The sequence below is a fragment of the Moschus berezovskii genome, chromosome 8 (genome assembly GCF_049115385.1).
Source record: "Moschus berezovskii isolate FMDL1 chromosome 8, NW_MosBer_1.0, whole genome shotgun sequence".
NCBI classification, from domain to species: Eukaryota; Metazoa; Chordata; class Mammalia; order Artiodactyla; family Moschidae; genus Moschus; species Moschus berezovskii.
This window is the reverse complement of record NC_142467.1, coordinates 2,524,016-2,537,233: the sequence shown is the minus strand read 5'-3', so window position 1 is coordinate 2,537,233 and position 13,218 is coordinate 2,524,016. Positions and strand designations below refer to the sequence as shown.

The window sequence follows — 13,218 nt, the reverse complement described above, 5'->3', positions numbered from 1 at the left end:
CAGGTCAATGGTTAACAGAGTTTTGCAGGAGAACGCACTGGTCATAGCAAAGACCCTCTTCCAAAAACACTAGAGACAACGCTACACATGGACATCAGTGGATGGTCAATATGGAAATCAGGATGATTATATTCTTTGTAGCCGAAGATGGAGAAGCTCCATACAGCAGGAGAAACAAGACCTGGAGCTGAGTGTGGCTGTGATCATGATCTCCTTATTGCACAATCAGACTTAAGTTGAAGAAAATAGGGAAACGATAGGCCATTCAGGTATGACCTAAATCCAGTCCCTTATGGTTATACAGTGGAAGTGACAAGTAGATTCAAGGGGCTAGATCTGATTGACAGAGCGCCTGAAGAACTATGAATGGAAGCTCATAACATTGTATAGGAGGCAGTGATCAAAACCATCCCCAAGAAAAAAGAAATGCAAGAGGGCAAAGTGGTTGTCTGAGCAGGCCTTACAAATAGCTGAGAAAAGAAGAGAAGCGAAAGGCAAGGAAGAAAGGGAAAGATATACCCATTTGAATGCAGAGTTCCAGAGATAGCAAGGAGAAATAAGAAGACCTTTTAAATGAACAATGTAAAGAAGGAAAACAACAGAATGGAAAAGATTGGAGATCTTTTCAAGAAAAGATTGGAGATATTGGAGATATCAAGGGAACATTTCACGCAAGGATGGACATGATAAAGAACAAAAATGGTAAGGATCAAACAGAAGCAGAAGAGATTAAGAAGATGTGGCGAAAATACACAGAACTATAGAAGAAAGGTCTTCAATGACCCAGATAACCAATATGGTGTAGTCACTTACCTAGAGCCAGACATCCTGGAGTGTGAAGTCAAGTGGCCTTAGGAAGCACTACTATGAACAAAGCCAGGTGATGGAAGTCATGTTGAGTGACTTGAAATCCTAAAAGATGATGGCGTTAAAGTGCTGCACCTACTACATTATCAAATTTGGAAAGCTTAGCAATGACCACAGCCCTGGAAGTCGTGAGTTTTCATTCCAATCCCAAAGAAGGGAAATGCCAAACAATGTTCAGACTACCATATAATTGTGCTCATTTCACATTGTAGTAAGGTTATGCACCAAATCCTTCAAGATAGGCTTCACTAGTGCATGAAACGAGAACTTTCAGATGTAGAAGCTGCATTTACAAAAGGCAGAGGAACCAGAGATCAAATTGCCAACATTCTTTGGATTATATAGAAAACAAGGGAATTCCAGAAAAACATCTACTTTTGCTTCACTCACAAGAAAGGCTTTGACTGTGTGGATCACAACAAACTGTGGAAGACTCTTAAAGAGATGGGAATACCAGACCCCGTTACCTGCCTCCTGCGAAACCTGTTTGCAGGTCAAGAAGCAACAGTTAGAACCGGACATGGAACAACAGACTGGTTCCAGATTGGGAACAGAGTATGTCAAGGCTGCATATTGTTACCCTGCTTATTTAACTTCTGTGCAGAGCACATCATGAGAAATGCCAGGCTGGATGAATCAGAAATTGGAATCAAGATTGCTGGAAAAATATCAACAACTTCAGATATGTAGATGATACCACTCTAATGGCAGATAGTGAAGAGGAACTAAAGAGCCTCTTGATGAGGGTGAAAGAGGAGAGTGAAAAGCTGACTTAAATCTTAACTTTCACAAAATTTATATCTTGACATCTTGTTTGACAGCTTCTAATTTGCCTTGATTCATGGACCTAACATTCCACGTTCCTATGCAATATTGCTCTTTACAGCATCACACCTTACTTCTATCATCAGTCACATCCACAACTGGGTGTTGCTTTTATTTTGGCTGCGTCTCTTCATTCTTTCTGGAGTTGTTTCTCAACTGATCTCCAGTAGCATACTGGGCACCCACCGACCTGGGTAGTTCGTCTTTCAGTGTCCTATCTTTTTGCCATATTGTTCATGGGGTTCTCAAAGCAAGAATGCTAAAGTGGTTTGCCATTCCCTTCTCCAGTGGACCACGTTTTGTCAGAACTCTGCACATAACCTGCAGTGTTCGGTCCATGAATCAAGGCAAATTGGAAGTGGTCAAACAGGAGACGGCAAGATATGTCGACATTTTAGGAATCAGCGAACTAAAATGGAATGGGTGAATTTAACTCAGATGACCATCATATCTACTACAAGAATCCCTTAGAAGAAATGGAGTAGCCATCATGGTCAACAAAAGAGTTTGAAATGCAGTACTTGGATGCAATATCAAAAACAACAGAATGATCTGTGTTCATTTCCAAGGCAAACCATTCACTATCACAGTAATCCAAGTCTGTGCCCCGACTAGTAACGTAAGTTGAATGGTTCTATGAAGACCTACAAGACCTTCTAGAACTAACACCCAAAAAAGATGTCCTTTTCATTATAGGGGACTGGAATGTAAAAGTAGGAAGTCAAGAAACACCTGGAGTAACAGGCAAATTTGGCCTTGGAGCACGGAATGAAGCAGGGCAAAGCTAATAAAGTTTTGCCAAGAGTATGCGCTGGTCATAGCAAACACCCTCTTCCAACAACACAAGAGAAGACTCTACACATGGACATCACCAGGTAGTCAACACCGAAATCAGATTGATTATAATCTTTGCAGCCAAAGATGGAGAAGCTGTATACAGTCAGCAAAAACAAGACCAGGAGCTCACTGTGGCTCAGATCATGAACTCCTTATTGCCAAATCAGACTGAAATTGAAGAAAGTAGGGAAAACCACTAGACCATTCAGTTCAGTTCAGTCGCTCAGTCGTGTCCGACTCTCTGCGACCCCATGAATCACAGCACGCCAGGCCTCCCTGTCCATCACCAACTCCCGGAGTTCACTCAAACTCATGTCCATCGAGTCGGTGATGCCATCCAGCCATCTCATTCTCTGTCGTCCCCTTCTCCTCCCGCCCCCAACCTTTCCTAGCATTAGAGTCTTTTCCAGTGAGTCAACTCGTCGCATGAGGTGGCCAAAGTATTGGAGTTTCAGCTTTAGCATCAGTCCTTCCAATGAACACCCAGGATTGATCTCCTTTAGAATAGACTGGTTGGATCTCCTTGCAGTCCAAGGGACTCTCAAGAGTCTTCTCCAAGACCATTCAGGTATGTCCTTAATCAAATCCCTTAGATTATAGAGTAGAAGTGAAAAATAGATTCAAGAGATTAGATCTGATAGACAGAGGGCCTAAAGAACTATGGATGGAGATTCGTGACATTGTACAGGAGGAAGTGATCACGACCATCCTCAAAAAAATGAAATGCAAAAAGGCAAAATGGCTGTCTGAGGAGGCCTTACAAATAGCTGTGAAAAGAAGAGAAGCATAAGGCAAAGGGGAAAAGGAAAGGTATACCCATTTGAATGCAGAGTTTCAAAGAATAGAAAGGAGAGATAAGAAGGCCTTCGGTGATCAGTGCAAAGAAATAGAGGAAAACAATAGAATGGAAAAGACAAGAGATCGCTTCAAGAAAATTAGAGATACCAAGGGAACATTTCATGCAAAGATGGGATCGATAAAGCACAGAAATCATATGGACCTAAAAGAAGCAGAAGATACTAAGAAGAGGTGGCAAGAATACACAGAAAAACTATACAAGAAAAATCTTCACAACCCAGATAATCACGATGGTGTGATCACTCACCTAGAGCCAGACATCCTGGAATACGAAGTCAAGTGGGCCTTAGGAAGCATCACTACAAACAAAGCTAGTGGAGGTGATGGAATTCCAGTTGAGCTATTTCAAATCCTAAAAGATGATGCTGTGAAAGTGCTGCACTCAATAGGCCAGCAAATTTGGAAAACTCAGCAGTGGCCACAGGACTGGAAAAGGTCAGTCTTCATTCCAGTCCCAAAGAAAGGGAATGCCAAAGAATGCTCAAGCTACCGCACAATTGCACTCATCTCACACACTAGTAAAATCATGCTCAAAATTCTCCAAGCCAGGCTTCAGCAATATGTGAACTGTGAACTCCCAGATGTTCAAGCTGGTTTTAGAAAAGGCAGAGGCACCAGAGATCAAATTGCCAACATCCGCTGGATCGTGGAGAAAGCAAGAAAGTTCCAGAAAAACATCTATTTCTGCTTCATTGACTATGCCAAAGCCTTTGACTGTGTGGATCACAACAAACTGTGGAAAATTCTTCAAGAGATGGGAATTCCAGACCACCTGACCTGCCTCTTGAGAAACCTGTATGCAGGTCAGGAAGCAACACTCAGAACTGGACATGGAACAACAGACTGGTTCCAAATAGGGAAAGGAGTACGTCAAGGCTGTGTAGTGTCACCCTGCTTATTTAACTTATATACAGAGTATATCATGAGAAACACTGGGCTGGAAGAAGCACAAGCTGGAATCAAGATTGCCGGGAGAAATATCAATAACTTCAGATATGCAGATAACACCACCTTTAATGGCAGAAAGTGAAGAAGAACTAAAGAGCCGCTTGATGAAAGTGAAAGAGGAGAGTGAAAAAGTTGGCTTAAAGCTCAACATTCAGAAAACTATGATCATGGCATCCAGTCCCATCACTTCATGGCAGATAAATGGGGATACAGTGACATACTTTATTTTGGGGGCTCTAAAATCACTGCAGATGGCTACTGCAGCCGTGAAATTAAAAGACACTTTCTCCTTGGTAGAAAAGTTATGACCAACTTGGACACCATAGTAAAAAGCAGAGACATTACTTGCCAACAAAGGTCCATCTAGTCAAAGCTATGGTTTTTCCTGTAGTCATGTATGGATGTGAGAGTTGGAGTATAAAGAAAGCTGTGCATGGAAGAATTGATGCTTTTGAACTGTGGTACTGTAGAAGACTCTTGAGAGTCCTTTGGACTGCAAGGTGATCCAACCAGTCCATCCTAAAGAAAATCGGTCCTGAATATTCTTTGGAAAGACTGATGCTGAAGCTGAAACGCCAATAGTTTGGCCACCAGATGAGAAGAACTGACTCTTTGGAAAAGACCCTGATGGTGGGAAAGATTGAAGGAGGGAGAGGAACGGCATGTCAGAGAGGATGAGATGGTTGGATGGCATCACCAACTCAATGGACACGAGTTTGTGTAAAGTCCAGGAGTTGGTGTTGGACAGGGAGGCCTGGAGTGCTGCAGTTTGTGGGATCGCAAAGAGTCGGACACGACTCAGTGACTGAACTGACTGAATTTTATATTGTACAAATGGAGTTTGAGTTTTTTTTATCCTTTAACTGGGAAAATTCCTTCCAGTAATGTAAATAATACCTACATTTGGAGAGTTCTGAAATTTCTTATTTCTTCCCATAGGATTTTCTTAAAATGGGGCACATTTGTATATGTATTTATACTGTGTACATGTGAGTTCTTTGTGAATAATCAGATGGGACCCTTTGTTACACGACTCTGTATCGTAATACTCCTTTCATTGAAAAATAGGCCCAATAAGATGTTTTTTCTTTGCTAAATTGATTGCCATCAGTTCATTCATAAGATTACCAATGGATGTGCCTTTTTGAAGTCAGAGGAAAGAGGTCTTGACAGAGTTTGGGAAAATGTTACTAACGGTGTGTTGAAATCACAAGTGTGAAGATTTGATTATGCTGCTACGTACAGATTCGTCTCTGCTGCATTTTCCCTATCAAGTGTATGTGAATGTATAGTTTTGTTTTGTTTTTTTTTTTTTGGACTGTGTGGTTTGATGAACGAATAATACATGAATAATCCAAGTACAGAAAAATCAATTCATACTGTATTGATCAAAGGGAAATAAATGGTCATCAGAGGTATCCTTAAAATATTATTATATTGGATATACTTCCGCAGACTTTTGACATTATTTTTGATCTTGAAAGCTTTATCAAATGAAACCCATATGCAGACATAGGTACACGTATTTCTTGTTCCTTAAATGTATCCTGTGTTTTATTTCCTTTGGTTATTATTTTAGGAAAATGCATTCCAGGTCTGTAAATTTTTCTTTTCTTCTGTGTTTTTTTTTTTTAACTTTTTTAACAATCTGAATTACATTAGTCATTTTATGAAAATTAGTTTCTTGATGCAAAGATTAGTTTTTAGCATGTTGCAATATCATTTATCTTTATTTTTACCGTCTTAACCATTTTTAAGTGTATTATAATTCAGTAGTGTTAAGTATCTTCACATGGTTGTACAGCAGTAGATTTTCTTAAATGGAACTTTATTGATGAATGTAATGTTGCTTAAGCAATGTCTTCATGATTATTCTACTTTATTGTTCTTTCTCCAGAATATGTATCGTTTTGAAGGCACTGGGTTTTCAAATATTCCTCAGCTTATAGACCATCACTATACAACAAAACAGGTCATCACTAAGAAGTCAGGTGTAATTCTGCTGAATCCTATTCCTAAGGTAGGTGCTTACATTCACTTTTTTTTTTAACAAAAGAAAAAAGAAAAGACTGCTTTGTGAGTTATGTCCCACACTAAATAAAGTTCTTAGGTTATTTATAAATTTGGAAACAAGTATAGTTAAAGCATGGCATTTCCTTGGTTTTACTTAGATGGCAGATGGGTTGTCTTTTTATTCAGTGTTTGCTAGGTTACAAATGGCCTGTCTTTTTTCTTTTTCCTTTCCAGTGTTTTCTTGAAAGACTTGAGGCTTTCTTTCACACTGTAAGGTTCAGACTTTAAAAGGTTTAGCTTGTAAAAGATTCTGAGATGTAGATATTGAAGAAAATGTCCAGCAATTAAGAGTTAATTAGAGTTTTACTTTTTGGTGTTAAGTGTATGATATATTGTAAGACATAGGAATTTTTAAAAGCTGCACTACTCTTCTCAAGGACAGTAAATCATCTTCACTGCAGAGTCAGGTAGCTGGGTGAGAGATTGTTCTAGGTCACTGTTACCTCTAAGATCTATCACAGAGCAGATGGCTCTTACGTGCTTTAAGTGGTCTGTGAGGTAGTGAGTGTGTATGGGGAAGGCTTGTGTTTTTAGGTGAAGCCTGTGGCCCCTGGACTGGGGGAGCAATGGAGCTGGCCTAGCTTCTGGGCACTTTCAGTGGTCCAGGGATTGAGCTGGGGTCAACAGGAGCCCCTTTCCTTGGGGGCCATCTCCTATGAGGAGCAGTGTAGATACAGGGAAGGTTAATGTTTACTGATTTGAGGTTTACATATCCAGGGATGACTTGTAATATGAAGCAAGTGTTATTCCCAAGAATGCTAGTATGTAATCTAAATTCACCTAAAATTTTAAAAATTTAAAAGACAGTTGTTATATTTCCCTTTGTTAGCCTGGAGCATAGTGTCTGTGTTTGTATTATATTTATAGTACTCACTGTATTATATTTATTACTCACTCTTTACTTTAACATTCCACCCACAGAAGATTTCAACAGTCAGTTGCTAAACATTAATTCGGTGGCTAAAGAATTGTCCTTTTTGCATAATTTTCTAGAATTTTGAGTTTGGTTCATTCTTTGTTAGTGTTTCTCCATTCACTTTTGTTTTACACTTTAAAAATTCTCTTTTAGTTAGGGACAGGTTGTCATATTTTTTCTCTAGTTAAAAAAAGGTCTATTAATGTTTCATGTTTCATCGATGAATAACTGCTGTCTGTTCTCATGGCTTTATTTACTATTAATATATCAGTGACTTGCAAATCTATGTTTCTAGCTCAGATATATATCTTTCACAAATCTAAAATATTTCTACTTTTCACCTAAAACTGAACTTATCACACTTAACTACAAAGTTTTTTCTTCATTTATAGTAAATGGTATCACCAAATACCCAGCTGCTTAAACAATATATCTAGGGGTCCTTTGACAGCTCTTCACCACTGCCCTGCACCAGCACTTTAAGTGCCAGGAGTTTTGTATACTTAATTGTACATGTGAAAGTATGAACTCAATTCCAGTATATCCTAATATGAAGTAAAATTCAATGCGGTGAAGATACCACAGTTTGACCATGTTAGGTTAATGAGAGATACTTGGATTTTCAGAGATACTGATATTGTCAGATGATTTTGACTCATTTCATAAGCCAACCTAGTGTCTACATGGTCTACTTGCTTAGCCAAGTCTAAATTGAGAGACCAGAGCCCTAAAAGAGGCACAAAAAGGTGCTTATCAGGCCTTGGGTAGGAATATATAAGTAAAGCTATATCCCTCATAATATGAAATATTCCATGAAACGATCTTAGAGAAATGGAGTAGATTCTCTGGACTGTTAACATGGCCAATTATTCTGTTCCTCTCAAACCCCCAGCTTTGGCTGTGGAGCCGATTATCCCAGCATTTTATAGCCTTAGTTATGAAAATAACTACACTGAAAGCTATAAAAGATTAAGGGACTACATATGATTGTTTTATGAGGTAGAAATTTGAAGTTAATCTAGTTGACCGTTAACCTGATCTAAAGTGCTGATATTTGAAATATGCAAGTTATTATCTCAATTTATGGTAAATATTATTATGCACTTGACTTAAAGAATCATATCACTTTTAAAAGAAAATCACAAAACAGGGTTATGAGAGCAGGTAATTTTCAATCATGAGTGGGAGCAAATTGATAAGGATTTTGTTATGCTGGTCTTATCTGTTATGTATCTTCTCTTAGAAAGTTATTTGTCGTCTTATAAAGGAATCTCTTTCCTGATTTAATTTGTGTGAGAAGTTAATGTCTTTGACCATATAATGTGCTATAAAGCATCTGATTTCCATCTTGCCAGACTTCACTTTTAGCCTGCATAGAGAATGCTCTTTTGGTCTCAGTTTAATCTCTGTTTATAGTACCTCATGCCTCTCTCCGTTTGTTTCCCTCTTACTCATGAGAATACGCGTGTGCATCATATGCCTGCTTAGAGGACACAGTGACTAGGGTCATTTCTCTCTTTTCCCAGAGGCACACAAAACTAGACAGGCTGAGTTAGAGAAATTAACTTCCTCGTGATGATGAAGCGAACCGATGTTCCACCCACCCATCCCTCACTCTGCCCTGGCTGACATTTCCTCCTCTGCCTCCCAAAGCCTGTGCGAAGGTATGGGAGTGAGGGAGGCATCCCACACAGGTTACTGATGATAGTCATCATCACTGTATTAGCAGCACGGTGGGACGCACAGGGCCTGTTCTTTCCTCAGCTCAGACTCTGTTCAAATGTCACCTAATCAGGAAGGTCTTTTCTGACTGCTGCCTGTGAAATAACACCTAACCCCCTTATATCTCTCTCGTCCTCAACTTCTCTGTTACCGTTCTGTGTATCTGACATCATACCATAGGATGTATTTTTGGTTGTCTGTCTTCCGCTAGAGAAATGGAAGCTCTATCAGGGCCAGGGTTGCGTTTAATAATCAGTACAGCCAGTACCTAAGACAGTGCTAGCTAGTGTGTGCCCAGTCGCTCAATCGTGTCCGACTCTACGACCCCGTGGATGGCAGCCCACCGGGCTCTGTCCCTGGGACTCTCCAGGCATGGATGCTGGAGTGGGCTGCCATTCCCTCCTCCAGCTAGCTGGTAGGTGTTCAGTAACTATCTGTTGAAGAATCAAATTCACTGGGCAATTGCTAGAAGCCAGGTGCTTCCAAGCTTTTTATATGCCTTAACTGTATATATTCCCACGAAATAAATATTGTTATTAACCCCATACAATTATGAATCTGGAACTGAAGCTTACAATGGTAAATTACTTTCACAAAACAGCACAGCTGTTGGCAGATTTGATATATTCAACCCATTTTCTTAACTGCTATCTGTCTAGAGTCTAAATTTTAGAGGCTGTAGGGAATAAAATGTTTATTTTATGGGACATGGGTATGAGTTTAATGGAAAGGAAATATCTTTGGTTGCACAAAACAGTAAATTGGAAAAATCTTTACCATAGCAATAACTATAGGTCTCTTTAAAAGGAAAGATATTAGACAGTCATATTGGGCGACAGAGTTGGAATTTAAGATATAGCAGACGATGTTGTAAGATGTAGGTAAGGAAGACATCTAGGTCACCTTTAACATGTGAAAGTCTGGCTTATGAAGCTTAATATTTCTTTAGATTTAGCTCTTAAAATTTTTTTTCTTTCTGAATGGAAGTTAAAGTCCATGATTTAAATTCAGGCAAGTTAGGCAGCGAGCCGTTAAGTTGAACCTTTTAGGTAAATGACTTGCCTGCCAACTTAAATCAAGTAATTCTGGCTTTTTAATCAGAATTTTGTACAGTATGCCAGAATATTAGAAGCAGATTTTTGTGGAGAGAGTAAACCTGTGACTGAAATTAACATGTTGTGAGGTGACCGGTTTCTGGTGACGGCTTCTCCGACAGACACATGCACACGAAGAGCAGAGAGGAGAGCATGGCTTTTCATTTAGGTGCTCTATTCATGCTGTGAGGTCTCAGACCACTGAGGACTATTCACTTCACCTTATGCTCGAGTCACTTGGTTACTTCTGATACTTACCAGACGCCTTGTTTATGATAAAAGGACATAACTCAAGAAAAGTCAATTTTTCTCTGTAGATTTTGGAAACTATAAAATACCATATACTTTCCTGTTCAAAAACTTTCTTTAACAGGACAAATAGAACAGAAGGAAAATTTGGAAGATTTTAAATTGTGAAGGAAAAAATGTATTCATAGAGTGTATAATCAGTTGATAACACTCCAGTTCTATTACTTTATTAAATATTTTCAACAACTGTGAACTGAGTGTTAGTATTATCCCCATTATTAGGTGAGGAAACTCAGAAATTATAATTAATCTAAACCAAATTTCTCATAAATTTCAGAGTGGTAACATGAAAATGATTCTGTTCTATTCATCATTTTTTACTACAACCCTAGCTAGCATAAATTATAATCTATAGTCTTTGTAACATCCATAGTTAAAGAAGAAATTCTTTCTGTAGTTCAGTATTCTAACAGTAGTATGTACCAGTGAACTTGACAGTTAAGAGTCCCACCTCATATGAAAATTAGTCTAACAGGAACTATAATAGCATGTTGCACTCAGGGAAATACAGGTAAAATCTCAATGTTTACCCTTCATTTTGCATACTTTGGAAAGTCAAATTAAGCTTGGATTTTAGGTTTGTTCAATTTAATGAAATAACATAACCTTGTCATAGAACATATAACACATAGACTGACTTTCAGCTTTTTATCTCAAAATTTACCAGCAGGTATTGTGAGGAAGAGCAACGCTGGACTCAAAAAACTAATAGACATTGGAGGCCACTAATGATTCTTATGTGATGTCTCAAAGGAATTTCATGCATGTGTCTACCTCAGACTTTCTTAAATATCATATTTTTTAGTCTGCAGAGCAAGGTTTTTTGGTAGATAAGAATATTCTTTTTATCTTCCATATAAATAGATAGAAGGGTGATGAAATAGTCAGATGGGGCTGAGAGGTTAAAAGAAAAGTCATTAAAGTTTTTTTAATGTAGATTAAAGGGTAAGATTTGGTATTTATAGCACAAACGTTGCCTGGAGTGTGTCATTTCATCATTTTAAAATATTCACGAAATCTGTGCATGTGGACCCTGGGAAAGGAAAGGTGTTAGTTGCTCAGTCGTGTCTGACTCTTTGTGACCCCGTGGACTGTAGCCCACCAGGCTCCTTTATCCATGGAATTGTCCAGGCAAGAGTACTGGGGTGGGTAGCCATTCCTTTCTCCAGGGGATCTTCCTGATCCAAAGATCGAAACCAGGGCTCCTGCAGTGCATGGATTCTTTACTATTTGAGCCACCAGAGAAGCCCAAGAAGCATGGAGAAATGTACACAGAAAATGTATAAAAGGATTTCTAGTATGTACATGGTTACGTAACAACATTTTGTCCCTGTTACTTGTGGAAACCATAGGAAAATAACAAAATTAAAAAATACAAACTGCATTTTTCACAAAACTAGGAGCTATATATTATCCACAGACTTTAAAAAGTACGTGTTTAGGTAGCTAAAAGCTCCTTTGCTTAGGCAAAAGTTGTATAGCACAAAGGTAAGAAAAGAGATGATCAAAGAACCAAGTTGCTCTAGGTCTTATTAAGCTCTAGCAAAAATACCTGTTGAAAGGAAAGAACTCTAAATTTCTGTACTCTTTGCTTGCATCAATGAATGCAAGACATGTGTGGGGAAAATAAAAATTTTCATATAGCTAAATGATAGAGACAAAACTGCACTTGGAGGAAAATTCAGTACCTTAAAAACTTAACACTGATAAAACAAAAAGAATGAAATGAATGAGTTAAACATCTAATTCAAAAAATTAAGAGGGAAAAACACCACAATTAAAAGGAAAGCAAAAGAAAGAAATTTTGAAAGGTAAAAGCATAAAAGAATAAGTTAAAACAACATATAAAAAATAAATATAATAACTGCTTTCTATAAGATCAAAAGAAAATTAAAATACTTGCTAATTTATTCAAGAAAACACATACCACACGGGGCTAATACCTAACATATAAAGAACCTCTAGAAATTAATGCTGCCCTGGTTGCTCAGACAGTAAAGAATCTGCCTGGTATGCAGGATACCTGAGTTTGATCTCTGGATTGGGACGATCCCCTGGAAAAGGAAATGGCAACCCACTCCAATATTCTTGTCTGGAGAATTCCATGGACAGAGAAGACTGGCGGGCTGCAGTCTGTCGGATAAAGACAATCAAAAAGTAAAATTAGCAATGGGCATGAATGGATAGTTCAAAAAATGAAAATACAAATGGCTTTTAAAATATGACATGATTATATTACTCAGAATAAAGGAGTATTAAAACTAGAATGAGATATCATGTTTTTACCTAGCAGATTGGCATAAACTCAGTTTGATAATTTACTTTCTTGGCAAAGATGTACAGATAAAAACCCTTAGATAATTTGGTGATGGGGATATAAATTAGAAAAACCTGTGTTGGGCTTCCCTGTTAGCTCAGGTGGTAAAGAATCCGCCTGCAATGCGGGAGACCTGGGTTTGATCCCTGGGTTGGGAAGATCCCCTGGAGAAGGGAAAGGCTACCCACTCCAGTATTCTGGCTTGGAGAGTGCTCATGGACAGAGGAGGCTGGTGGGCTACAGTCCATGGGGTCCCAAAGAGTTGGATAGGACCAAGCACACACATTTTCTGGGAGTTGGTGATGGACAGGGAGGCCTGGCGTGCTGTGATTCATGGGGTCGCAAAGAGTGGGACATGACAGAGCGACTGAACTGACTGACTGAAGCGCACACATTGTAGAAGGCAGTGTGGCACAATCTATGAAAATTATGAAATGTATCTAACTTTGACT

The 13,218-nt window shown here is 38.7% G+C and overlaps 1 protein-coding gene across 4 annotated transcripts in view; it reads left to right on the top strand.

Moving 5' to 3' along the window:
• FER (FER tyrosine kinase) overlaps positions 1-13,218 on the top strand; it is a 467,424-nt gene that overhangs the window by 229,401 nt on the left and 224,805 nt on the right. For all 4 annotated transcript variants that reach the window (XM_088838427.1, XM_055430188.2, XM_088838426.1 and 1 more), the window contains one exon: positions 6,233-6,355. In XM_088838427.1, the coding sequence (XP_088694553.1) occupies positions 6,233-6,355 (123 nt within the window). The remainder of the gene's footprint in view (positions 1-6,232; positions 6,356-13,218) is intronic.